This window comes from Bos indicus x Bos taurus, chromosome 18, assembly GCF_003369695.1.
Source record: "Bos indicus x Bos taurus breed Angus x Brahman F1 hybrid chromosome 18, Bos_hybrid_MaternalHap_v2.0, whole genome shotgun sequence".
In the NCBI taxonomy this organism is placed as follows: Eukaryota; Metazoa; Chordata; class Mammalia; order Artiodactyla; family Bovidae; genus Bos; species Bos indicus x Bos taurus.
This window is the reverse complement of record NC_040093.1, coordinates 29,061,797-29,088,449: the sequence shown is the minus strand read 5'-3', so window position 1 is coordinate 29,088,449 and position 26,653 is coordinate 29,061,797. Positions and strand designations below refer to the sequence as shown.

The 26,653-nt window shown below is 39.4% G+C and overlaps 2 protein-coding genes across 11 annotated transcripts in view; one reads left to right on the top strand and one right to left on the bottom strand.

Annotated features, from left to right (window-relative positions):
- Positions 1 to 8,044, top strand: part of NFAT5 (nuclear factor of activated T cells 5) — a 119,395-nt gene extending 111,351 nt beyond the window's left edge. For all 10 annotated transcript variants that reach the window (XM_027516126.1, XM_027516121.1, XM_027516120.1 and 7 more), the window contains one exon: positions 214 to 8,044. The gene's annotated coding sequence lies outside the window, so the exon portion shown is untranslated. The remainder of the gene's footprint in view (positions 1 to 213) is intronic.
- Positions 8,045 to 12,395: 4,351 nt separating this feature from the next.
- NQO1 (NAD(P)H quinone dehydrogenase 1) lies at positions 12,396 to 25,798 on the bottom strand. The gene is made up of 6 exons (XM_027516118.1): positions 25,634 to 25,798; positions 17,469 to 17,633; positions 17,230 to 17,360; positions 14,929 to 15,042; positions 14,171 to 14,272; positions 12,396 to 13,313 (listed from the first exon to the last, which is right to left on the bottom strand). The coding sequence occupies exons 1-6, from the start codon at positions 25,638 to 25,640 to the stop codon at positions 13,008 to 13,010; spliced, it is 825 nt and encodes a 274-aa protein (XP_027371919.1). The 5' UTR covers positions 25,641 to 25,798; the 3' UTR covers positions 12,396 to 13,007.
- Positions 25,799 to 26,653: the final 855 nt, after the last annotated feature.

Genomic DNA, 26,653 nt, shown 5'->3' with positions numbered 1-26,653 from the left:
ATCTGCTGAATGTACTATATATTGGACATAATTACATCTCATATTTCATTTCCTCAAGAAGTAAACCTTGAATCTGAAAAAATGTGACAGTATAAATGTGGTAAAGTTATCATTTATAGTAGTGTAATATACTTTGGGATCATTCAGGGCAACAGGAACTTTGTAAATGCTTTCCCTCCCTAGTGAGTTAAATTAAACGTCTTCTTTTTTTAGAAATTCCATGAAGAAAATCCTGATTTCAAGATATCCTGAGATCTTGTGATTCCATGAGGATTATCGAACTGTTACTTTAAAAGAAAACAAAATATGAAAAACTGTGATTGAGTAAATGGATAGATTTTACTCTGGCTGCAAAAGAGCACACCTTGGCTACCTATTGCAGTGATTAACCACCATTGTTAACATCTTTATATTTTATGTTCCTAATAACAGTGATGACTGAGAATCTATTTGAGTTTCCAGCTGACAGAATTAATTATTGCTATTTCTGTAGACACTCTTTCTTTAAAAGTACAGTTTAAGTTGACAAGCTGGATCACTCAGTTATTATTGCTATTAGAAAATAATTCATGTTTCATGTTTACTTCTGTTCATTTGTATTTTCTTTTCTGCATTGTTTAGTCAAGTAGTGGCTTATGAAAAAGAGTTGAAATAATAACTAAGGCTGTAATTTTTCAGTATAAAAAGCACAGCTATTGGCTATAGTGAAGGAATCTTTTCTCAGTTTTTATGGAGAAACTGAAGGGATAACATTCTGACAAGTAGGCTGTATTAAGAGCTCTGCACAGATAAGAGGCCTCTATTTATCACAGACAACACGCTTACAAACAGGGAACAGCTGGAATGCTATTGATTTTATTTTTCAGAGAGTCATTAATTCTCTTAGGTTTCTGTTAAGGGTTTTAGTCATAACTGTGCATAGAAAAAGAAATACCTTGCTTTATTAAAAAAAAATGAAGGGGATGATGTATGGTAAATTATGTTCTGATAGCCTCCTACAGTAGTTAAAACTGACAGTAATTGGAGTCTGTTTTCTTCTTATCCCAGTCTTGGACTGGTATTCCCTTTTTATGTTCATCTATGTTATTCTTCCCCTCTTCACTTTATTTTAGACAATTAGTAATATGCTACTAGCTTTGTGACCCTGTAGTAACTTAGATAAAAAGACCATGTTGATCTAGGGTTACCCAGCAACTCCTGCAGCACAGGCAGGGGGGTACCCTTTCAGGAATAAGGGGAACTGACTCCTGAGAAATAAACAATGCATTTTTTTCCCCATGAACGGTGCTGTTCTGAAGTCTTCAAATTTTTCCCTCTTATAGGAAGCAGTGTAAATGTTAATTTAAAAAAAGAGAGAGAAACTAAAATTTCTTGAAACATCACTTCTCCCTGAGTTGTAGTGAGTGTAATTCACTTGTTACCTCAGTGCTTTACAGTTTGAAGTGGTCATTTACCTGATGGTTCCCACAAGCCTTAGGCTTTACAGGGTCATATCATTGACTTAAAGTGAAAAATTTATTTGTGTTACATCTATAGAGAGCAAAATAACACACTCCAGAACTTGCAGTTGTAGTATTAGTTATACAGATTTGGGTGTTCTCACCACCCATGGGATGCCTGCTTCTCACTACAACCTGTTGTCTGGACATATGCTTACGTCTTATTCTCCTTTTGGCATGTAGAAAGCTGTTAATACAGTTTAAGGCCAAATTGTGTGTGGCTTCTATATGTAGATAAGATGTTTTGGCATTCTTGTCCGTTTCATTTATTTTTTTAAATGTACAAAAAATAGCCTGTTAATTGTTCGTTCAAGGCTACATTTCTGTTTTTTGTTTTTGTCTTTTCTATCCTACACTTAGTTGAACTTTGTGGAATTGTGGTGTTGGTTTTGTTTATACAGCCGGATTTTTCCCCCTTTTTGTGATGGTCTTCCTTGGTTCTTTGAATTGTACTCTTCTTTAATTTGTTTTTTTCTCTTTGGTCTCATTTATTCTTTCCTCCACCCCCAACCCTTTCTTTCTTTCTTTCTCTCTCTGATTGAGAGGCATTGAATTATGTTTTCAGTAGTACAGGCTTCTTGCCGATATGAAGGGAACTTTTCAGAAAGAGACCCACTCTGGGTCATTTAATTTTGAATACAGTTTTCAATCGTTCAAGTTTTGGATGGTTTATATCTAATGTGTGTTTCATTTTTTTGGAAAGCTATATTTTGTATTTAGGAAATGGTATACTATTTTGCTATTTGTACTGAGTGAGTACATTGGCATAAATATAGAAATTTATATATATACATATATATAAACTATTCTTTTTTTGCCACACATTTTTGTGGTAAATTTGTGAGTTTGTCTGATGTTCTACCACAACGTGGCGTCTGATAAAAGTGAGGGGGGGGGGGGTTTGTTATGTCTTTATTGAGTATTTAAGTATCTTTTGAAACAAATGACCTGTTCATCTGTGGCCATTCCATCAGGCAGTTCCTTGATGTGATTAGTGGGCTAAAGTCAGCTTACTGTGTGTTCGCTGGATCTTACACTCAGCAAAATGTTCAAGTAAGGAAACCCATCTAGGCAGTTGTGTCAAATGGTGTTTCACAAGAATGAGCCATCCAGTCTTTGCTCACTATATATTTAATATTTTATTATTGTTGTTATTGTTATTATTAATTGGCTTTCTGTATTCTATGCCTTTTATTTATAAAGACACTAAAAAAAAAACATGTTTGTAATTTTAATAACATTTCCCCCATCTTGTAATATCCAGAGCTACTTTATAAATTCTCTAAACCAAAAGCATTTTCATATATATATATATATATATATATATATCTCTCTCCCCACCCCATCAGGAAAAATTACCCAGTATAGTTCAGGTTATGAGAAGGACCAGCCACACAATCCAGTGCTTCAGTTTTAAAATGGATAACTAATTACAGAGGATTGACTGATGTTAGAAAGCTTATCCAGTGGTATAAAAATAAGTAGAAATAAAATGCTATAAGTTTATTTCTGAGTTTTCTGAATTTTTTCCCGAGAGATTACACAGGAGACTCAGGAAAGTCTATTTGTTCATCAAGTTCCACTGTTAACACTGCTCTATGGGTGAAGTGGTGGCAAGAAGACTGGCTTGTGTGCTGACTTTTGTTATTTAGCAAGAAGTTTATCATTGTAAAATGCTGATTGCCAATGCCAAGTCACCAGGGACCAATTTTGTGTTTTGTACTATTTCAGTTTAGAACAGAACATACACCTGAACTGTAGTGGTTTGATTGGATGGAGGCAGAAAACCCAACTTTTATTTTCATAAATTTTGTGGTTATTTGTACAAGGGCTGTGCTAAGATACCATATTCTTAATTCAGTAATGATTTTTTTTTTAACATTGTTAAATGTTCCTTACTGCTAAAAGGTCAATGTTAAGTACAGCATTCAGAACATATTATTTGGTTAAAAAAAAGTATTTGTCTTCTTATTGAAGAGCTAGCTTAGTTGTCAGTGGTTGATACTTGTGCTAATAATACAGATTCAAGATTACTGTTACAAGTTACATCTATATATGAGAGAGATTCCAAGAACCAGCAGAGTCCTTGGAAACAACAATTCATTAAATTTACTTATGGCAGAAGGACTTAAGTGAACTATAAACCACATTTTATTCCTTTATAATGTTACATTCAATTGTTCTTGCCTTTAGGAACTCACATGAATGCTTGGAGCTTATCTGTATGTCTGCATGTGTGTGTGTATGTGTGTGTTTGTCCTTTATTCCTTATTGTCATTCCATTATATATCTACACCAACATGGGAGAAGTTGTATACAACAATTAAAAGTTATATTTTGCTTCTTAGCTTTATCTTGTTACCTTTGTAATTAGAGTATTATGTTGTTATTTAACCAATGCGAATCTGTTTTTGCCAGTCTCCCTAGAACAGGTTTTTAAAGGGCTTTGTTTATAATAGAAGCAGTAGTATGAGGGACCTTCTTCCTTCCTTTCTTTTTTGTAACATTGTTTATGCTGTAGTTGGGAATTTCATTACAGTGCATTTTTTGCCCATCAGAACCTCAGTTAATCCACCTAGGAAAAACTGTGTCAAAGGGAATGAGAAAGAAACTATATCTAAGTCCTCCTTAGAACTAAGAGAATAATTCCTTTTGACCATTTAAGCCATTATAAATGCTTATTTTGGAAAAGTATAACCTGTTTAGATGCATCAGCAATTATAGACCAGAAATTAAATGCTTAAATTAAAATTAATCAAAGCCTCAAAAATCAATATGGTTTTGTAAAGACTCACTGGGAGTACTTGAGAATTTTTTCATCTTTCTGGTAAGAATTTCTGTTTTAATATTTGTTTTCTAGTTGATTATTTTCTAACTAATTGAAAATTATATTAGACCTATTAGCTTCTGACCATTCTGCTTTATGACCACAGGCTTCTTCCCTTAGACAGACAGCTATGTTATATCTGCATGCCTTTGTTTTGTGGAAGGACTTAATAAAAGAGTGTATAGTTCAGTGGCTTTATTAGAAAAATGACTTGGAATATATATACCCCAGTGAATGGGGTAGTATAATCTCATAACATGTATTAAAAAGAGGTTTTCCTATCTGCTTATTTGTGTCACTAGAGCTAAATAGTGAAGATGATGTTCATAATGTAGTAAATACCAGAATAATACCTAAAATATCATCTGTGATTTGTCCCAGCATTCTAATTACTTCTTTAATCCCCCTTTGTTTTTGTGTCATTCTAGCCTCATTTATTAATATAAATCTATTTTTACTCCACTTTCTCTTTTAGGACATTTTTTAAATTAATATTTTATATCTAGATTAAATGCTTATGGAAAAGTGCCTTTTTACCATGATAGTGCCCCTTTCTTATAATTTCATTTTTCATTGTTGCCAAAAACACATAGGCAAATGACTTTAATAGTCTCGACTTTCATTTTTTCTTTCTGGTAATTCTTTTCTCCATTTCTTGATCACCAGAGAAAAGTTTCAAACCTTCCTAACGCCCATTGGCAGAAGAGGAACAGAAAAGATAAATAGCTAGGATTGTTTCTTTGAAAGAGGATAAGTAAAAGATCCTCTTTTAGACTTTATATAAATTAGATAAATTTGTCTTCATCCTGACCAACTGTCAAAAATTTTACTATATGTGAGACTATGGCTCAAATGGGTATGGTTAACTTTCAGAAAGGAAGTTGAAGCACCTGCTCTGCTCTTAATTATAAGATGGATGAAAATAAATCAATAACACATAGTTTAGGTAAAGCTTGGTAATGTCAGTTTTTCTAATGATAGTCAAATAATTCATTGTTTTGTGCCTCTTGCCCATCAGAACCTTAGTAATCTGCACATGAAAAATAGTTGCAAAAGAAATGAAGTTATATCTGAGTCCCCCAGAACTAAAATAATTCCTTGCAGCCAGATAGAGTTGGATAGGGTGTCCCTCTGTTCTGCTTTGTTTTGTTAATTTTGCCTATGTTCCAGCTCCTCCCCATAGTGGTGGTGCCTAAAGAAAGGGCCATCAGCAGCAAACAGGTCAGGATAGTAGTGACTTAGAGATAGAGCTGCTTTCCCTATGTGAGTATTTCCATGACTGTTGGTGGCTCTAAAGACTGCAGATCTTTATGCAATATTCTCAATACCCTAATGATATTATGCACTTTAATCATTCCAAAGAAGTGAAAAATGCTGTATAGTGATGATTCCTTTTGATGAATACATTTTAACTGTTTAGAATATTTATGTCCCTTTTTATTTTGGATAGCCAACTTGGTATGTTATGGGAATATTTTCTAAAATGACTGTATAGTAGGACTTACTAAGGCTTTGAGATGTAACTGACTATAAGGGGAAATGATTACACTTCAGAAAATCATTTTAGAAACATTAAAATGTTCAGCTTGCTAATCTATGTGTTCGAGAGTTAATTAACCAGCTTTCTTCCTATATTTTTTTCATATTAATAACATAGTATATAGTTTTCTACATGTATGTATAAACCATTGGTTCTCAAAATGTGGTCCTCAGCCCACCAGCCAATGTCTATATCACCTGGAAACTAGTTAAAAATACAAAATCTTGGGTCTTATTCCAGACACAGTGAATCAGAAACTCTGGAGTGGGACTCAGCAATCTCTGTTTTTAACAAGCCTTCTGTTAAAGGTGATTCTGATCCATGCCAAAGTTTGAGAACCACTGGTTTACAGTGTATACAGTAAAATGTATTAATAGAAAGGGCTTTTTTCCCACTCACACAGTTATACATTGTTCTAAATGTAAATTCAGTTTAACCTGGTTATCTATAATCATTTACTGGTAATGATAATTTATTCTCAGTACTACCTATAGAAATATATTTTATGTACATATACAATTAGTCCAGTTATTGATAATTCAGTTAACTTAGTTTGGTGTATTCCTACCACATACTAAAAAGTTTACATTAAATGACTGATTTAAATATATAGGTGCAATGGTCTATATTTTTTATTTTAACTATGGTGACATTTAAGTAGCTAACATAATTGACGGGTGCTAAAGTCTCCTGTTTATCCATAAAATGGGTACATTGTGGGCAGTGATAATACAAGCTTCATTTTCATTGCCTCTTACCTTACCAGCAGACAACAGTTTTGTCCTGGCTAGACCAACTCTCAGAACAAAATTATTTGTCATTCCTTATATTTACATTTGTATCTGAGCTATTAAACAACATGGCTAGCCAGGTCAACAAAGCACCTTATTTAATTTCTTTTTTTAATAGATAAATCTTCTTTTAAAATAGCTTGCTTTACATGAAAACTGACGCACTGGAAATGTAACTACCCTTGGTTGGAACTTACGGTTCAGATGAGATGTTAAACAAGACACTGTGTTATTTAGTTTAGGCATTTCTCCCTTTCCAATTATATGCAACTAACCATAAGATAAATAGATTTATTTATACATTTTAATCTCCCTCTATAATTCAGTACCTCCATAATTGCTGGTGTTTACAAATCACCGATTACTAAATTCATGAAAGAAAAATGCACATTTCAAAATAAAAATCACCACTGCTGTGTTTGCTTAATAGTAGCAGTGGAAATGTAAGTGGCTTACTCTACAAACTTTGGTGCTGGAAATACATAGGCAAACTGTTGGGAGATGCTCTAGCTACATTCCTGCTTTCTTGTTCCTGTTACCATCTTTACCACCTTATTGCATACTATATTCTTATTACGTAAGGCATTCTACCATACCACAATATTATTCAACTCCAACTTGTATTATTTTCTTTAAAAGTTCTGTGTTTAACCATATCACCATGCTTTCTTTTCCCAGAATTAATTTGCCTAATTTTAGGTAGTTTGTATAACTATTATTATTTTAGCTAATGAGCCTCAGGACAGCACACACAAACACACACACACGTACACAAACATGCCTTCTCAGATGTTGGAGAGTGACTTTGGAATCAGATTAAAGAACTATCCTGCACAGAAGTGTTTATGACTTTCAGTGACAAACTGACTCCAGTGACATTGAGCTAATTTCTTTTGATCTAATGAATGTATCTGCTTTACCTTGTTCCCTTACTTTGAATTGATAAGCTCCAAGTATTTATTACTTTTTTGGGATACTTTTTACTGAGTTCATTCATTTGTTTTAGTCTTTTAATAAGTATACTACAGTTATTTCATTAACCTGTTCTCAAGTGGTTTAGCTACCATTCTGCCATTTAAGTTTTTAATTTAATTTTATTTGCTTGAGTACACTGATCAACCACTGAGCTGCCTTCTTCCATTGTCCTGCAATGATATAAGGGTTACATTTTTGTGTATATGGCTTTCATAGTTGGTATTTCAGAGCACTGACACCAGATACTTCAGTTTATTCTCTGGGGGAACTTCATTTGCATCTATGTTTTTAGCTATCTGTGATAACTTGTTAAATATTAAAAAGATATTTTGCTTCTATTGGAACATTTGTATACTCGCAACTATATTTCTGTAAACAGCTGCAGTCAAAAATAAAACATTGAAAGTTTTCATTTTGTAGTGGTTAACTGTCTTTTTTCCTCAGACTTTGCCAGTGAAGTCATATCTAAGAATGTCAGTTTTTAACAACGTGAATATGTGACTGAACTTAAAGTCATTAGGAAAAGGTATGAAATACAGAAATATTTTTAATAGTGACTTTGTACCTACTCTTTTACCAGGTAGTGTACAAAAGTGACTTGGTGTGATAGAATTTTTGTTTTACTTAAAGTGTTTCATGTTTAGTAAAATAATACATACATGTGGTGACAAGTTATGAATTGTGGAGGTGCTTTTGATGAAAACAAAGTCTCCCCAGCCCTCAGTCCCACATCCAGACGCAGTCTCTTTTTATTCTTCTGTAAGTTAATCATTCAGAATGATCTTAGGTGATTTACATGGGTAAACATTATTTTTAAACATATATGTGTGTGTGTGTGTGTTTGGATGTACATTAGGAAAATATATAATGTGTTTACCTACTAGACTATGGGGAAATGTGAGTCAAAGCCAACATTCTAAATAAATACTAATACAGGTGATACATGAATATCATGTATGTGATGTATAAATACTGAAGCTTCAGTAATGCTGCTTTAAACAATATTCTTATACTTTCTTATCAAATGTAGATGGTATCTGTTGATTCTGTGAAAGTGACTGAATTTTTTTAACATCCAAATGTATATAATCCATCTAAATAAGTTTTCACTGCTGCCATTGTTCTAAATATATTTAAAAGTTGTCTTTTAGCATTTATGGACTTCAGCAACATTGGAAAGAAGTAATAACCAAATGCAATTTAGTAAGTATAACTATTAAAAATATTTAGGTATTTTTGATCTGAAGATGGAACTACAAGTGGCTGCCAGAAAGGCTGATGTGGTCCTGGGTTACATAATCTAAGTTACAGTGTCCAGAACAAGGGAGAGAGTTTTCTTGCTTTACTCCAAGCTGATAAGAGTCCTGCTTTGTCAACTCGTGAGGAGCAAACAATTCTCAGCAGCCATATAATTAGGCCTGTCAGAGAACTGAACATCATTTATCCCTGCTTAGGGACACCGGAGGACTTTAGAAGTGTAAAAGCAGCTACTGACAAATATATACTACCATGTGTAAATTAGATGGCTAGTGGGAAACTGCTGTATATAACACAAGGGGCCTGACCTGGCGCTCTGTGATAACTTAGAGAGGTGGCATAGGGACAGGGAGAGGGTGGCTCAAGAGAGGGGATACATACATACACACACACACACACACACACACACACACAACTTATGGCTGATTCATGTTGTTATATGGCAGAAACCACCACAACATTGTAAAACAATTATCTTCCAATTTAAAAATCGCTATGGTTTCTCAATAGCAACATTTATGGTCTTTCAGGAAGACAGCTGATTACTGCTATGCTCTATTTCATGGTGTCATTGTCCCTGCCTGTTCTGAGGCACAATAGTATTTAAAAACATAGGCTCTTGAGTTTGCCTCTTGGGTAAAGTTCTGGCTCCTATACCAAAGGTTTAACCTCTCCATTCCTCAGTTTCTTTATAAAGTGGGAGGAAAACTAGAATGATCCCCTAAGGGTTGTTATAAAAATTACCTAAGTTAATCAGCATAAAACTACTTAGTTCCTGGTACACAGGAGCTAAGTGCCTAGTAAGTGTTAACTCTGTAGTAGTCATACTAGTCCTGATACTGCTTTGTTCTTCTGCCTCTGGTGCACTGGATCCATATCCTTTTGCTTTTCCAAATACATGGTCCTTTAATTATCCTCTTTCTTTTTTTTATTTGTAATTTACTTTTTAATTTTAATTTAATTCATATTTTTATTTGATTTTTATTTTCTGTTGGAGTATAGTTGACTTACAGTGTTGTGTTAGTTTCAGGTAAACAGCAAAGGGATTCAGTTTTATATATATAATTACCCTCTTTCTCCAGCATCAAAACCTTTTCTCATACCCACTAGAATATGAATTTTCTGTAATGTTCCTCATCTCAAAAAACAATTTTCTTTTACCACACATCCCGCATATACACTATTTCCACTTCCTCTCTTTCCATTCCTTCTTAAACCCATTCCAATCAGGTTTTATCACCCCACTCTCCAGGAGTAGCTCTTGTCAGCACCACCAATGGCCTCTCAAAAGTCAATTCCCATGCCTGTTTCACTCACTCAGCTTATCAGCAGTATTTGACAGTCTTTGAAACACTTTCTTCCCTCGGCTTTCAGGACACGACGCTCATCTCTCTCGCTTCACTGGCCTTTTCTCTTCTCATCATCTTGACCTTCTAACGTTGGAGACCTCTAGAAGTCGATCATTAGATCTCTTCTCTATCATAACTTAATTTCCAGTTGATCCCATCCAGTCACACTGCTTTATATACTTCTACGTGTTGACTTTACTCTGAGTTCCTATTACCCAACTGTCTACTTGACAGTCACAACGGGCATCTCAGACATAGCATGTCTGAAGTCAAATTTTGATTCTCCCCTTCCCATCCCCATCTTCTGCACCCAGTACTCTTTCCAGATTCTTCCTCATTTGAGCAAAATGAAATCTCCATTCTTCCAGTTGTTTAAGCCAAAATACCTCTGGGAGTTTGTGTTTTTTGACCTTTATACAGTCTGTCATCAGATCATGTTACTCTGACCTTTGAAATATATCCAGAATCCAGCCACTTCTCAATACAGCTATTGCTATCACTTTGAACCAAAGCATTTGTTGCCTTGATTGTCATGAGTTTCCCAACAATTCTCCCTACTTCTCTCATTGCTCCTCATACTTGATTCTTCACTTACCAACTAGATTTAAACATAAGTCCTATGTTACATCTTTGCTCAAAACCATCCAGTGACTGACTTCCTGTTTTCTGCATTTCACAATGCTTGTAAGGCCCTTTGTGGTCTGTCCCAGCTGTGTGTCTGACCCATCCTTCTCTTGCTTTCTCTGCTTTGGTCACACTAAGTTCCTTTCCCTCCCTAAAACAGACTGATCATGCTGCTACCTCATGGGTTTGTGCTCACATCACTCCTGGTTTGCCTATACTTCAGGGATCTACATGTCTCAGTCTCTTAATGTTATCAAGTCTTGGCTCAAATATAACCTTATTAGATCTTTCTTGATCACCCTGTATAAAACTCGGATCGCATCTCTAACCCTCTTACCTGCTCTTCCTCTCTAGCATTTATCACCTGACTGACATTTGTTCTTCTATCATGGAATGCAAACCTCCATGAGGATAGGTATTTTGTCTGCTGTTGTATATTTCCAGTGCCTAGAAGAATGCCTGCCCCATTGATTAATCAAGATAATTCAGTCAAGTCACAATAAATATTGCCCCATGGCATTTATTTATTACATTCCGTGTTTTTCTTGATTTCTATACCACTGTCCTGATCTCTGGGTTGGGAAGACTCCTGGAGAAGGAAATAGCAACCCACTCTAGTATTTTTCCCTGGAAAATCCCATTGTCAGAGGAGCCTGGCCAGCTAGTCCACAGGGTCGCAAAGAGACATGACTTAGTAACTAAGCACTCCTTCCTGGATCTTCTTAAATGTCCTTTAAATCCCCTGAGAGAATCTTAATAGGTTCCATTACCATTCAGAATGAAGCAGCCCTATTGGGCAAGCTCTCAAGTCAAGTCACCGTTTAGGCTTCTGGCCACAGTTTATCACTGAATCCTCTGATCCCTTCCCCGGTAGATTCCACTTTTGCCTGAAACCAGTGAATTTGAGTTTGTTTTATAAAAATGGATTTTATTTGGAACTTTTAGAAATTTACATAAAACTGCAGTGAGGATAAAGGTAAAGGCAAAAGAAAACATTTTCATGTTTTCAAACTGAAGCACCCAGCCATCTGCCATTGTGGATTTTGTGGAAAGAATACCCAGTGCTTGCTGGCACCTGGTACATGAGGCTCTCCTGCCTGACGCCATCATTTGCTTGGCAGGTAAGAGGCAACCTTGCTTTGCATCGTTTCTCCTGTTTTCTTTCTCTGGACCACAAGAGGGCATTCTTTCATCATTTTCAACTTGGATTATACCAACACTTAGTAGACATGCACCTCATTTAAACAGGAAGTTAGATTATGAATGCCAAAATGGTTCACCAAAGTTAGTGAAACTCTAGGCTTATAATTTTGCCCCCAGATTCATGGAACCAAGACACATCCTTGAAAGTCATCAGTTTATAAATGATATGGGGAAAATTTCTAGGTTAGTTATATGGATCAAAAAATGAAGTACTATTTGTGGAAGGCTGTTTTTAGGTATTAGGAGTACTATTTCTTTTTGTGAATTCATTCATTATAGCAGATATAGTTACAGATGTCTTGGTTTATTTGCAGATATTAAATCAGAAGATTGAAGTGAAAAAGATTTTTATTAACTTTTCAAGGTATCTGTGTTAACAACAAAAGTTGAAGGAAGAAGGACATTCATATAGGCATGGTAGTCACTGTGTAGTAATAAAGCTAATATATATCACAAACAAACAGAGAGTAGCAATTACTAAGCAAGTTCCTTAGGTCAGACAGATTCTGTCATTTCTTCCTCTGAGCAATTCCCTTCTGCCATAAACCACAGAGAGGTAATTAAAGAAAAATAGATCATTGAGGAGGTGGATGCTCTCTAGCCAGATTTATTCCTAAAAATATATCCCTAAAGAGAGAGGAATTAAATTGTGTAGAGGGCCTTAAAGAATACTGTCTGGCATCTTTCTACCTTTCTGTCTGGCTTTACATCCTAAGAGCCCTTTTGAGCCTAATCAGATTTTGCCATGATAGCAGTCATAAGAATTGGTTACATTATTTAATAAAGCTATCCAAAAACGTAAGAATTTAGTCTGTTCTCTACTATTCATTCCTCGTGGAAAAAGAAAAACACAGATCTTAAAAACTAAAGCAAATCAAGGAAGCTCAAAATAGAAACCAAGATTAGGTTACATTTTTAGAAGGAAGTCCGGTCTTGTGAATCTTATTTTATGGCTTTGATCTGGTTGTCCATTGGGATGGACTTGCCCAAGTGATGGCCCACAGAAAGGCCAAATTTCTTACTTTTCTGCTCATCCTGCACCTCCTTTTTCATTAAGAATCCTGCCTGGAAATTTAGGTCAAAGAGGCTACTTGGAGCAAAATACAGTGGCATCTCATCCCAAATATTCTCCAGGCGTTTCTTCCATCCTTCCAGGATCTGAACTCGGGCATCCTCGGGAGTGTGCCCAATGCTATATGTCAGTTGAGGTTCCAAGACTTGGAAGCCACAGAAGTGCAGAGTGCCACTCTGAGGATACACAAAGCACAGAGGTGAGTCACAGCTCAAACGCCACACACCTTGTACCACAGACAATGAAAGTTAATCTGGGTTTCCCAGTAGGACACCCTGATGTGAAGGCCTTGAGAATTAGTTCATAGCTCCATCCTCACACCTTGTGCTCTCTGTACCTGGCTGTTACCTATTTTAGCCTATTCAGCTGTACTCTTCTCTTAATGAATAAAGCCTTTGAAACTGTGCCAGCCTGGCACTATCTGCCAGAAGTGCCCAAAGTTCTGTTACCTCAGGGAGGGTTTCAGCTTCTCAGCAGCTGACTGTTGCCAAGACCTGCAAAGGTGCGTTTCTTTGCCTCTCCACATTACCAGACGAGTCTTCATAAAGTATTATTACTAATACTGATTCCCTCATTCTGTAGATAGCCACCTCACATGCTCTTCTTGCCAGCGTTAGGAGATTATCCTGAGGGTCCAGTGACCGCCAAAAAAACCTGCTTCAGACTTCAGTTTTATTAGCTGAACTAAATAATTTCTTAACTTTTCTTGGGCTCTGATAGTCTGTGAGACTGTAGCAGCAACTTGGAGGACAGGGAGATTGGCGAGAGATGCCAGTCACGTGGCTGTACAAACCTGGGGGAGTCATCCATGCTATCCTCTGGCTAGGAGGAGAGAGTGGTATTTGACCATGTGCACACATGAGTTATTCTACAAGCCTGGGGTCCTGGGAAGACAAGTCAGTCCTAAAAGGAAGCCCCTTCTATAGTTCTTTGATCTTCATACCTCAGGTCTGTTTCCAGATGTTATCTGGAGGATTTGGACCCAAGAGAAAATTCAGTTAATCCCCCTGAAGGGTCACTGAAAACAAGATACCTGAATTGGCCAGAGAATGATGTTCATGTCCCCATGGATACCATGCAGAGAGTACATGGAGCCGCTGCCACCAGTGGTGATGGAAAGCACTGCCTTCTTATTCTGTAAAAGAAAAGTCATTATCATCTACATCTCTTTGGTGACAGGAAGTTAATGAAACAGCCCCAGGGAAAAGAATATAAAAGTCCCCACCCTCCACCCCCTGCTGCCTAGCTCTGCTCCTTGTATTACTTCAAACGTTGGCTCTTCTGAGCCATGCAGTATGACTCTGCAGAAGTACCAGCCTGGAAAGTGGTACGCAGAGGGACAGGCCCAGGATTCCATACTCTTGCATGTGAAGGCTGCCACAGTAACGCAAAATCAGTGCTGACTGCTGGTGCCTAGGTAGAGTTTTTTAAATCTGTCCCTTCACAGTACTAGGCATGTATCGAGGCTTGTGATCTAGAAGGTCTCAAAAATACTTCTTGTATAGTTTTGGGTGTCTAGAAAGTGAAGACAGACCCCTTTTTTTTAATGGACACGTTCATAAAGTCCATATCAGTACATAAAGAGAAAATAGTATAATGATACATTCACCATCCTGCTTTAACTCTCAGTATTTTTCCATTCTAGGTTTATCTAATCTCCATACATCTCTCCCAAAGGGACCTGGAGCCTGATTGTGGTATCTAACTGTACTCAAAACTCTGCATCTAGACAGAGTCTTTCTAAAATCCAGGCATTAGAAAAAAGAAAACCAAGAACAATTATCCACCTACCCGAAAAGGCCCCTTATCATACATGGCAGCATACTTGTAAGCGAACTCCCCTATGAGCACCCGCTCAAACCAGCCTTTCAGGATGGCAGGGACTCCAAACCACTGCAGGGGAAACTGAGGGACAGAGGACAGAGAGGTTAGATTGGGAGCACCCCCAGCACAGAAGATCCAGTGCTTAGCTGTTGTCCATGACATCACTGAGGGGGAAACTTTCTTCAGGCCCTGTCATTCCTCTTGGAGAAGGTAGAACATTCAAGAAAAGAAAATTAAAAAAAAATCATTGCCCTTGGTCAGTCAGCTAGACAGACATTCCTATTCCTGCATACAAATAACAAATATCAGGTGGGTGTGAAGAGAGCCACGTGAAATAAAGTCTTGTTTCTGTGAAATCTCGTTTGGCAGCAAAATCTAAATGGCAAGGATTACAGGCAAAGTTGGCCTCAGTGTGTGACACCTAAATCAATATTTTCTCAAGAACTTGCTTCAGTGGGTGTGGTATCACAAATATGAGACCTGTACCTTGTGCTCATGGATGTAAAATCTTATCATTTAGAATAAACAGAACCAAAAAAAAAAAAAAAGAATAAACAGAACCACTCAAAATGCTATCAAATGATCAAGTGTAACTAAGGTTCATCAGGGAATTCTCACAAGAAAGACATGCTGGGGCTCTTGTCCTGGTAAAAGTCGAGCAAGGCCATACCAGTATTTCTTCTTGACTCACTTAAAGGCTACGATGACAGGAACATGCCCAGAGGTTAAAAGAAAAAGCTAGGACAGAGAAGAAATTTGTAGGACTTGGTAGTTCTCCCTTTGAAGAATGGTTGACCCACAGGAAAGAGAGTAAGGAAGTCAAGTTTTAGACACAATTGAGAATGAGACCTGCATTCTTACCCTGAATCTGCCAATAATGTGAGGCATGACCTCTGCAACACAAGCCCCTTCCTCATCCATAAAAAGAGGGGCTTGAGGGGTCTCTAGGAGCTTCTCATATTCTCACATTTAAGGTGCTCCAATTGTGAAGGGCATATGTGCAGCTTTTAGGATGTGTAGGTTATTTGAGCAAGTAGATTTGGTCCCCTGTGAATGTTCTCCAGTCAGGGCTGAAAATAGAATTGGTTGGCTTGCTTGATATTAAAAGTTGACTCTCAAGTTCCTTTTGGAGAAGTGAGACAGCTGAGCAGGGCCTAGCCCATGTGGCACGTTGGTATGAATGCGGGCAGTCTTTCCTCAGGACATTTATTTTAATGTTGCCAGACTATCATTTCTAGCACACTGCTTTTGCTGGAATAAGACTCTTCCTGTCATCTGTTGCAAAACTGGTATAATAAATATGCAAATCTGTGGAGTTTACATTGCCCTTCCTTGTGTTGCTGTTTTGCAGTGTGCAACCTATACAGTTGTATGGTAGTAAAGAAAACATATGCATTGGATAGAAGCTGAATTTAAAGGCCGTCCTTTCCAATTATAAAATACGGTGATTCTTAGAAGCAGAACTGCAAGTTGCTACTGCTACTGCCTTAGCTGTACTGCAACAAGAGAGTAGAAAATACAGACCAAAAAGGGGTCCTTTGAGGCACTGGCTAATGTTATGTGGCTTTGATTCATAGCAACAGGTAGAATAAGGGACTTCAAAGGTTCGAGTCTTTGCAGCTGATTGAATAACTACAAAAATCACAGCCAGTATCAAACTTAGGAAGTTTCCAGGGTCGCATACATTCCATGTTTAATACCAAAACGCTGGTTGCGGTGAGTAGCAGCAAAGTCACTGACTACAGTCCACCATTGTCAGGAAGCGTGACTTGCAAGAAGCATACCCAGTTTCAGTACTGACTGCTAATGGTGAGGCAGCTTCCAGGAGAAAGGCCGTGGTTTTGCTGCTAGAACACATTAAGCAGGGCAGTGCACACTGCACTGGGAGCTCCCATCGCAGAGAAGTCAAGCTCTTATGCCTCGCTCTACAAACTGTTTTCAGGATGCTTATGGAGATGGGGTGAGAACTGTAAACGTGAATGATTCCATGAGAAATTACTAATTGAAGAAAAGACTAAACATTCTCGGGAAAAGAGCTCAAGGCTCACATGTTATCTCTGCAGTCACAGTCATACTTTCAAAGAATACACAGCCAGCTTCATAACGTCTATAAATCTGTGTAATCCTGCACCTTTGAAGTAATTATCCTTCTTTAAGGAGAGTGTGGTCAAGGGGCTGTGACTTTCCTAAGAGCACATAGCTAATTAGGTGTCAGGTCTAGGACAAAAAAACAAGTGTCTCAACACCCCTTCTGATGTCTTACCACACCTGAAAAATCACAAGGTCTGCAGCTTCCAGCTTCTTTTGTTCGGCCACAATATCTGGGCTCAGACGGCCTTCTTTATAAGCTAAAACAGTCTCGGCAGGATACTGAAAGTTCCCGGGGTCCTTCAGTTTACCTGCAGAGAGGAAAAGAGAAGCTGACGCCAGAGGGCCAAGGCGGGGCCAGAAAGCCCACAAGGGAGAAGTTCCACAAAGACCTAATTAAAGGGGAGAGCCGCTCCCACCTGTGATGTCCTTTCTGGAGATGACGGGATTGAAGTTCATGGCATACAGGTCCGACACAGTGACCTCCCATCCTTTCCTCTTCAAAGCCTCTATGGCAGCCTCCTTCATGGCATAGTTGAAGGACGTCCTCTCTGAGTGGGCCAGTACGATCAGTGCTTTTCTGACTATTTAGACACACACAAGGCACATGGAGAAAATCAGTCACCAACCAGCAAAGCTCAGGCTGCAGGGGAGCCCAGCTGGGCTCCATAATGGAAGACGTGACTTTGTTAGACACTGGGTTATGCAACCCGTCCAACTGCATCCAGAAATACATTTTCTCATAAGTCCCATTGATCAAAGGAGCAATTTTTAACTCACTGGGGAAACAGTAGCTAATTTAATAAATCGTTTTGGCATACTTAATCAAACATCTGCATAAAAATAAAATTCAGTTCAGTTCAGTCGCTCAGTCATGTCCGACTTTTTGTGACCCCGTGAATTGCAGCACGCCAGGCCTCTGTCCATCACCAACTCCGGGAGTTCACTCAAACTAACGTCCATAGATTGGTGATGCCATCCAGCCATCTCATTCTCTGTCGTCCCCATAAAATTATCACCTTAGAAATCTCATATAAAGTGTTAGAGGTCAGTACAGTGGTTATCCTCTATCAGGGAATAATGACCAGAAGGAAACAAAGCACCTGGGGTGCTGTCTGTGTTCTATTTTTTAAAATATTTATTTGGCTTTGCTGGGTCTTAATTGCAGCACTTGGAAAATCTATGATCTTCATTACAGCTTGGAGGATTGTTGTGGCATGTGGGATCTAGTTCCTGGACCAGGTATCGAATCCGGACCCCATTCATGGGAGCAGAGTCTTAGCCACTGGACCACCAGGGAAGTCCCCTGTTCTATTTCTTGAAATGGATGCAGATTATACAAGCGTGTGTTCAGTTGGTGAAACTTCACTTAGAACTTGTGCACTTTCCAGTGTGTCTATAACATTCAACACAAGTTTCCCACTTACCACACACAGCAACAACTTACTGGCAGATTAAAGATCTAAATTTTAAAAACTGAAACTATTAGGCTAGTATGGGATGCTCTATGTACTCTGCTTTATGTCTCATTTTTAATTGAACATCAAGGGACCACAGTATTTAAATTATAAACTCTGCTAATACCTTTATCTAGAGGCTTGTTGTCATTTTTGTCTTTTATGAAATTTCTGTTGCCAAGAAAGGCAAGATTACATTTTTCTCTTCTAGATTGAGTTGGTGTAGTGTATCATTGGTTATCAGAATACTCATAGCTTTGGGACTTTGAAATGGTAAATATTCACGATTTGTGAAAAAAGCATGACACATAACTGTATAATCTTAATTATTAAAAAATGCATGTTTAATTGGATAAATATGCATATAGGACCTAGAAAGGACACATCAAAAGGTAAACTGATTAGGGATAACTTTTTTTTTTGCTTCTTGTGTTTTTTTGTTTCCTATTATGCATATGTTAACTTTTAAGAAATGTTATTTTTAAAACCTTAAAAAGTATGGGATGAAAGGGAGAAGTTGTATAACCTCTGGATAGAGGCTACTTTTTTTTTAATTATTATTTTTTTTTAATTTTATTTTATTTTTAAACTTTACAATATTGTATTAGTTTTGCCAAATATCAAAATGAATCCGCCACAGGTACACCCGTGTTCCCCATCCTGAACCCCCATCCCCGCTCCGGGTCGTCCCAGTGCACCAGCCCCCAGCACCCAGCATCGTGCATCGAACCCAGACCCATGAAGGAAAAGCTTGACAGATAAAGCCCCAGAAACATTAAAAATTGTGTTTAATGAAAGTTTCCAGAAACAGAGTCAAAAGACAACCAGGAGAAGATATTCACAACTCTTACCAAAAAGAGTTAAAATCCACCCCCCAAGTTCAGTTGCTCAGTCGTGTCCAACTCTTTGCAACCCCATGAATCACAGCACACCAGGCCTCCCTGTCCATCACCAACTCCCGGAGTTTACTCAAACTCATGTCCATCAAGTCGGTGATGCCATCCAGCCATCTCATCCTCTGTCCCCTTTTCCTGCCCCCAACCCCTCCCAGCATCAGTCTTTCTAATGAGTCAACTCGCCGCATGAGGTGGCCAAAGTATTGGAGTTTCAGCTTCAGCATCAGTCCTTCCAATGAACACCCAGGACTGATCTCCTTTAGGATGGACTGGTTGGATCTCCTTGCAGTCCAAGGGACTCCCAAGAGTCTTCTCCAACACCACAGTTCAAAAGCATCAATTCTTCGGCGCTCAGCTTTCTTCACAGTCCAACTCTCACATCCATACATGACCACAGGAAAAACTATAGCCTTGACTAGACGGACCTTTGCTGACAAAGTAATGTCTCTGCTTTTGAATATGCTATCTAGGTTGGTCATAACTTTCCTTCCAAGGAGTAAGCGTCTTTTAATTTCATGGCTGCAGTCACCATCTGCAGTGATTTTGGAACCCCAAAAAATTAAGTCTGACACTGTTTCCACTGTTTCCCCATCTATTTCCCATGAAGTGATGGGACCAGATGCCCCCAAAATGCCTACAAATAATTAGAAAAAGACAATACAATAGAAAAATAAGGATAGAGAAGGAAATTACAAAAAAAACAATAAGCAAATGAGAAGGTACCCTGCCAGGCCTGTGAGGAAGAACAGATTAAAATGAGACATCATTATTTACTGATCGATTGGCAAAACAACTTAAAGACAAATTACATCAAGGGCTATTAAGAGTGCATTAAAACTGGCACATTGCCAGTGGGAAAATGCATTGCCTCAGCCTTTGGTGAAAGCAATCAAGCTGAATCTTTAGACATTTTAAAGATACATAAATCTTTGATCTAGTTGTCCAACTTTGGGGAGTCTGTCCTACAGACTGTAAGCATCAGGATAGATGAGCAAGGATGTGTACTGAACCCTTGGACCCTTGTAGTCATTAGCAAAAATTAGACATAATCTCAATTGCCTATTTATGGAGCACATGTGAATAAATTTTATGATACTACTGGAATGCGAAGTCAAGTGGGCCTTAGGAAGCATCACTATGAACAAAGCTAGTGGAGGTGATAGAATTCAAGTTGAGATATTTCAAATCCTAAAAGATGATGCTGTGAAAGTGCTGCACTCAATATACTAGCAAATTTGGGGAACTCAGCAGTGGCCACAGGACTGGAAAAGGTCAGTTTTCATTCCAATCCCAGAGAAAGGCAATGCCAAAGAATGCTCAAACTACTGCACAATTGCACTCATCTCACATGCTAGCAAAGTAATGCTCAAAATTCTCCAAGCCAGGGTTCAACAGTATGTGAACCATGAACTTCCAAATGTTCAAGCTGGTTTTAGAAAAGGCAGAGGAACCAGAGATCAAATGGCCAACATCCACTGGATCATTGAAAAAGCTAGAGAGTTCCAGAAAAACATCTGCTTTATTGACTATGCCAAAGCCTTTGACTGTGTGGATCACAACAAACTGTGGAAAATTCTGAAAGAGATGGGAATACCAGAACACCTGACCTGCCTCCTGAGAAATTTGCATGCAGGTCAAGAAGCAACAGTTAGAACTGGACATGGAACAACAGACTGGTTCCAAACAGGAAAAGGAGTACGTCAAGGCTGTATATTGTCACAGTGCTTATTTAACTTATATGCAGAGTACATCATGAGAAACACGGCTGGATGAAGCACAAGCTGGAATCAAGATTGCCGGGAGAAATATCAATAACCTGAGATATGCAGATGACACCACCCTTATGGCAGAAAGCAAAGAACTAAGGAGCCTCTTGATGAAAGTGAGAAAGTAGAGTGAAAAAGTCAGCTTAAAACTCAACATTCAGAACACTAATAAGATCATGGCATCTGGTTCCATCACTTCATGGCAAATAGATGGGGAAACAATGGAAACAGTGACAGACTAAGGTCTGTCTAGTCAAACCTTTGGTTTTTCCAGTAGTCATGTATGGATGTGAGAGTTGGACTATAAAGAAAGCTGAGCACTGAAGAATTGATGCTTTTGAACTGTGGTGTTGGAGAAGACTCTTGTGAGTCCCTTGGACTGCAAGGAGATCCAACCAGTCCATCCTAAGGGAAAACAGTCCTGAATATTCATTGGAAGGACTGATCCTGAAGCTCCAATACTTTGGCCACCTGATGCGAAAAACTGACTCATTTGAAAAGACCCTGATGCTGGGAAAGATTGAAGATAGGAGGCAAAGGGGACGACAGAGGATGAGATGGTTGGATGGCATCACCAACTGAATGCACATGAGTTTGAGTAAGCTCCGGGAGCTGGTGATGGACAGGGAAGCCTGGTGTGCTGCAGTCCATGGGTTTGCAAAGAGTCAGACACGACTGAGTGACTGAACTGAACAGAATATTATGCTGTTATCAAGAATGAGTTTGCTGCATGTATTGATATACTGTCACCCTGAAAGATATACGGGATATATCATTAAATGTTAAAATGGGGACCTCCCTGGCGATCCAGTGGTTAAGACCTCCTTCCAATGCAGGGACTGTGGATTCAGTGCCTGGTGGGGGAGCTAAGATCCCATGTGCCTTGTTGCCAAAAAACCAAAACATAAAACAAGTAATATTCTAACAAACTCAATAAACTTTAAAAAATAGTCCACATTTTAAAAATCTTTTTAACGTGAATGTGAATCTACTTTTATAAAAAAGAAAGAAACTCCATGTTTGTAGGTAGATCTGCAGTCTATTGCTCTGAAGAGAAAAAGATGTGGCATGATCACATGACACTGTTAACAGTTTTCTTAGGCAAGCAAGAGGTGGCAAGGGGGCAGACGTAGAGGGGAAGATGAGCTTTTTCTTGGACATCTTTTGTGTTAATAAAGTCATTAGAACATGCCTGCTTCTGCAACAAGAGCATGTAAAGGGTGCTTACTACATGCTGAGCATTGTTCTAAGTACTCTGTATTCTTTTTCAGTTGTCACAGCAACCCTGTGAGGTAAACAGAATTAATATCATTAGGGATGGGAAGACTGAGGCACAGAAACTTTAAGCAAGTTACCCAAATTTACCTGTTAAGTGGTGAAGCTGGAATAACTTGAAAATATATATAGAGAGAAATCCACACAACAACATGCAGGGCATGGGGAAGAGTACCAGAGAAAGGAAGTTCACCACCACCATCCTCCCGAAATTGGAGCTACAATTTTATACCTTACTCTTTAAAAGCAGTGACTGTGGGTGGAACTGAGGAGAGAGTACACCTGCAACTTCTTATAGTATTGTTGGAAGAAAATTAAGGCACCTGTAAGCCTTTAGTCCTCTCCCTGATTTCAGTATTAACCACACCTGGCGTAGGCATCTCCCATTGGCTTAAACTCAGTCATGTGTAAGTTTTAGGTTCCTGCTTGTCAAAAAAGAGGATTCCCAAGCTTGGCCTGGCCTTTTGGGCTCCATAAACTCAGATTCGGTGGGGTATAAATTTGGTGATGATTTAAATGCTACAGAAGTGATTTAGTTTTTTCTGAGGTAGCCTGGGAAAATGGAAAGGAATTCCTGAGGCTGCTTCAACAAATTCCCACCCAATTTCTTATCAACTCATGGACTGAACACTACTGAGAGCAACGTGAGTATATTAAACTCTAACATGTGTTTTCTTTGTGATTTATCTTTACATTAGTCATATCAGTTTATTAAATACCGCTTTGTCAGTTTTTATTCTCATGGCTTCTTACCTACATATGTATATTTTAATTTTTAAATTTATATATATAGTTTCACTTCTTACCAACATTAACAAACATTTTATAAGTAGTAAAACATAAAGGTGATTCCCAGAAAATGAGTAAGTCAAGACATCTAATCTCTTGCTTTCAAAGGGCTTACATCTACTAACTACAGTACAGCCATGACTGTTACCTTCAAAAATAAAAAAAAAAATAAGATGAGACTCAAACAGGAAGAATATATTCACCAGAAATATAACAAATAGAGCTCAAAATCTGAAATATATAGATTTCTTAAAAACAACCCAGTAGAAAAATGGTCAAAGGTTATAAATGGGCAATCAATAGAACAGTTGTGCATATTTGCTAGAGGTACGGGTAAAGCGAGAGATAAGCCCACCTCTCCAGTTTTCAGGTCATTTTCCATGGCCAAATCTGAGTTTTTTTGGACTTAGAGGGCTCAGTTTCCCTTCCTGCCATTTAACTAGCTACACAAGCTTGACTTTATCAGAATTTACTCAAAGAAAGGCATAAGACATATACACAAGTAACTAACAGAGGAAAACCGTTCACTTCAGGGCCAGCCCCTCCGGAAAGGCCTTGAGAAGGAGCTGCATTTGAGCTGAGTCTTGGAAGACAAATAGGGTTATTATCAGTACCTCTAATTTACCATTCAGTATAAAGAAATGGCAACCCACTCTAGGACTCTTGCCTGGAAAATTCCATGGACTGAGGAGCCTGGTAGGCTACAGTCCATGGGGTCACAAAGAGTAGGACACGACTGAGCGACTTCACTTCACTTTGCTTGTCCTGCTCGTGATTAACCCATCTGCTAGAAGTGAGTATGTAACATAGCTAAGCACATATTGTTAATGCCTCTCTCTCCCTGCACCAGTTCCTTTTCAGGTCTCAATCCCTAAGCAATATGCTCCCAGTCTGTCCTCATTTCTCTGTGTCCCCACCATCCTACACCTTCTATTTCCAATCCACATCCACACCAGCCACCCTTCTTTCCCCCACCTTGAAATGCTAATGTTCTCACGGACCCAGCCTCCCCACCTCGGTTTACTGAGCACTTAGGATGCACCTGGCACCTCTCTAGGCATTTGGGATATATCAACACAAAACAAATCTTTGCCATTTCCTACTCCAGAGGATCTTCCCTACTCAGGGACTGAAGCCGAATCTCCTGCATAGGCAGGCAGATTCTTTACCACTGGGCTACCTAGGAAGCTTAATACTAGTTATACAAGATCTAAATCTTCCCATTTTCCCTCACTAGCTCCCCCAACCCCCACCCCTTTTTTTGGGGGGGTCTGTTACACATAGATACAGAACATTCTATAGGATTGGAGAATGGGGAAATAGTTCTTGCCCTAGTATTTCAGGAGGGGTATTGATCCCCTCCAGACAGCTGAGGTACAAATAACCTAGAGGGAAACAGCCACTAATCTGCAGGCAGAAGCCTTGTCAGCCAAGCCTACCCCTTAGGCCCTGAAACCTTGGGTGGGCTTCCAGTCCCCAGCTTAGCTTAGCCCTTTTCTCTTGAGAACCTAAGTAGTCTGTCAGCTCCAAAAGCAATGTCTTCCCTCACCCACTTACTTTTAGCAAGATGAGGTTGTGTGTTTGTGTGTGTGTTTTCAGAAGGTAGAACTAGGTTCATAGGGAGGGAAATTACAAAAAGGTAGAATTCTGCCTTCTAGGAAGGAAATAGGTATCAAGATTTTAGCTTATTATCCAATCTCAGAGTAAGGCTCTCTGGAAAACAGGGATTCCAGCCGCAGCAGGTGTTGCAGCTGGTCCAGCATGTGTGAAAGGCCATTCACACATTAGATTCAAGTCGTGGCCTCCAAGGTCCCCCTACGGTTGACGGTGGAGAAGGGAGGCTCTGTCACTAGAGGAGCACCCAGATCAGGTTTGCCCACTCCAAGGGTCACAGTCTGAAAAGTTTCCTAGCCCAGCAGCCTGGAGCTGGGTCTGATGTCCATCAAACTAAAGGAAGCAGCTTCCCCAGCTCAAGCACCCCCACCGCCAATCTTCCCGTTTTCCTCCAGAAGTTGGGAATCCACCTTTTTAAGTGAAATTGCCTATATTTATTTTAAATGTTAGCAACTTATTCCAAAAGATTTTAAATACTATTAAGCTTAAGCAGGGTGTGCAAGTGGGCCAATTTGGTCTCCGACGGCTGATTCTGACCCTAGAGGGAAGGAACCTTTTGCTTCCAAGGTCAATTCTCTCCTAACCGCCCATCGTAGTTTCTGGGGGTGGGGTAGAAACAGGAGCCCCTCCTCTCCCGGCATCTGTCAGGGCTCATCCAGCGATTCTAATGCTTCCACGTTTCCAGTTTTAAGTCGAGGAAGAAAACTACAACCTCCTGCTGGGGACAGCAAGGCTCCTGGAGTGGTTGGGGCCGGGGGGGGGGGGGGGGGGGGGAGTGGACACTCACCAGCCATGGCTCCGGCGGCACGCTGATTGGCTGGTCTGTTGGTTGCCCGGGTGACTCAAGCTGGGGAGGGGTGGAAGGCAAGACCCTCAGGCTGCTTAGCGAGCTGCCATCTAGAAGGCGTCACCGGTGCTGCCCGCCACCGAGCGCCTGCTAGTTTATACCCAGTCAAGCTGGCCCGGCCCATAAAGTAGGGAGCCAGCAAAGGCGGAGCCGCTGCTCAGGCCCTGGGGTGCAGGGCGGAGCACGCCTTGGCTGAGGTTCTAGGAAGAACTGGCAGTCTGAGTGGAGGCATAAGGACCCTTGTGGAAGAAGGGTTCCTAGGGGATAGGGAGTTAGGAACCCATCGGTCTGGGTGGGTGCGGGAGGCGTGTCTTCTGGACCCTGTTCTGAAACCACCCTGGGACAAAAGGAGGAAGTGTCCGATGGAGTCCGGGGTTCCGTTGGGCAATCTATCCAGGCCCTCTCCTAGCCCCGGGGAATGGCTCTGAATGGAATGGGCCGGTCTGAGAGAGGAAGGCGAAGGACTGCAGTTCTTTAGACTCGGATTCGCTGAGTCATTGTGACTAGACTTAGGATTCTAGGGCTAAGATGACCTGGGAGACTTGGTTCTAGAGAAATGAATTTATTCCTGCTTTTGCAAGGTTCACATTTTACACTTGCTGGGGCCGGGGGGTGGGTTTGGGGCTCCCCCCCTAGAATGTAGATCCCGGGTGCAAACCCCTTCTCATAATCAGGAGAAGAGCTTTTTTTCCTGAAGAGCTAGTCCAAGGCTTGTTATCATCATCAGGGGAAGCACTTAAAGACCAGCCAAGACAGATAAGAGTGTAGTGCTGTTTATCCAAAGTCCTACTTAGGACAATTGATCGGAACAAAGTTTTACGTTTTTAAGTTTATCAAAAGTAAAAGTTATAGTAAAGTCTTCATCCTACAGAAGGAAGACACTGTCAAAAGGTGAAGGAAAAAGAAATAGAACTTTAAAATACTAACATAACCTTCAGAGGGACTTCCCTGGTGACTCTT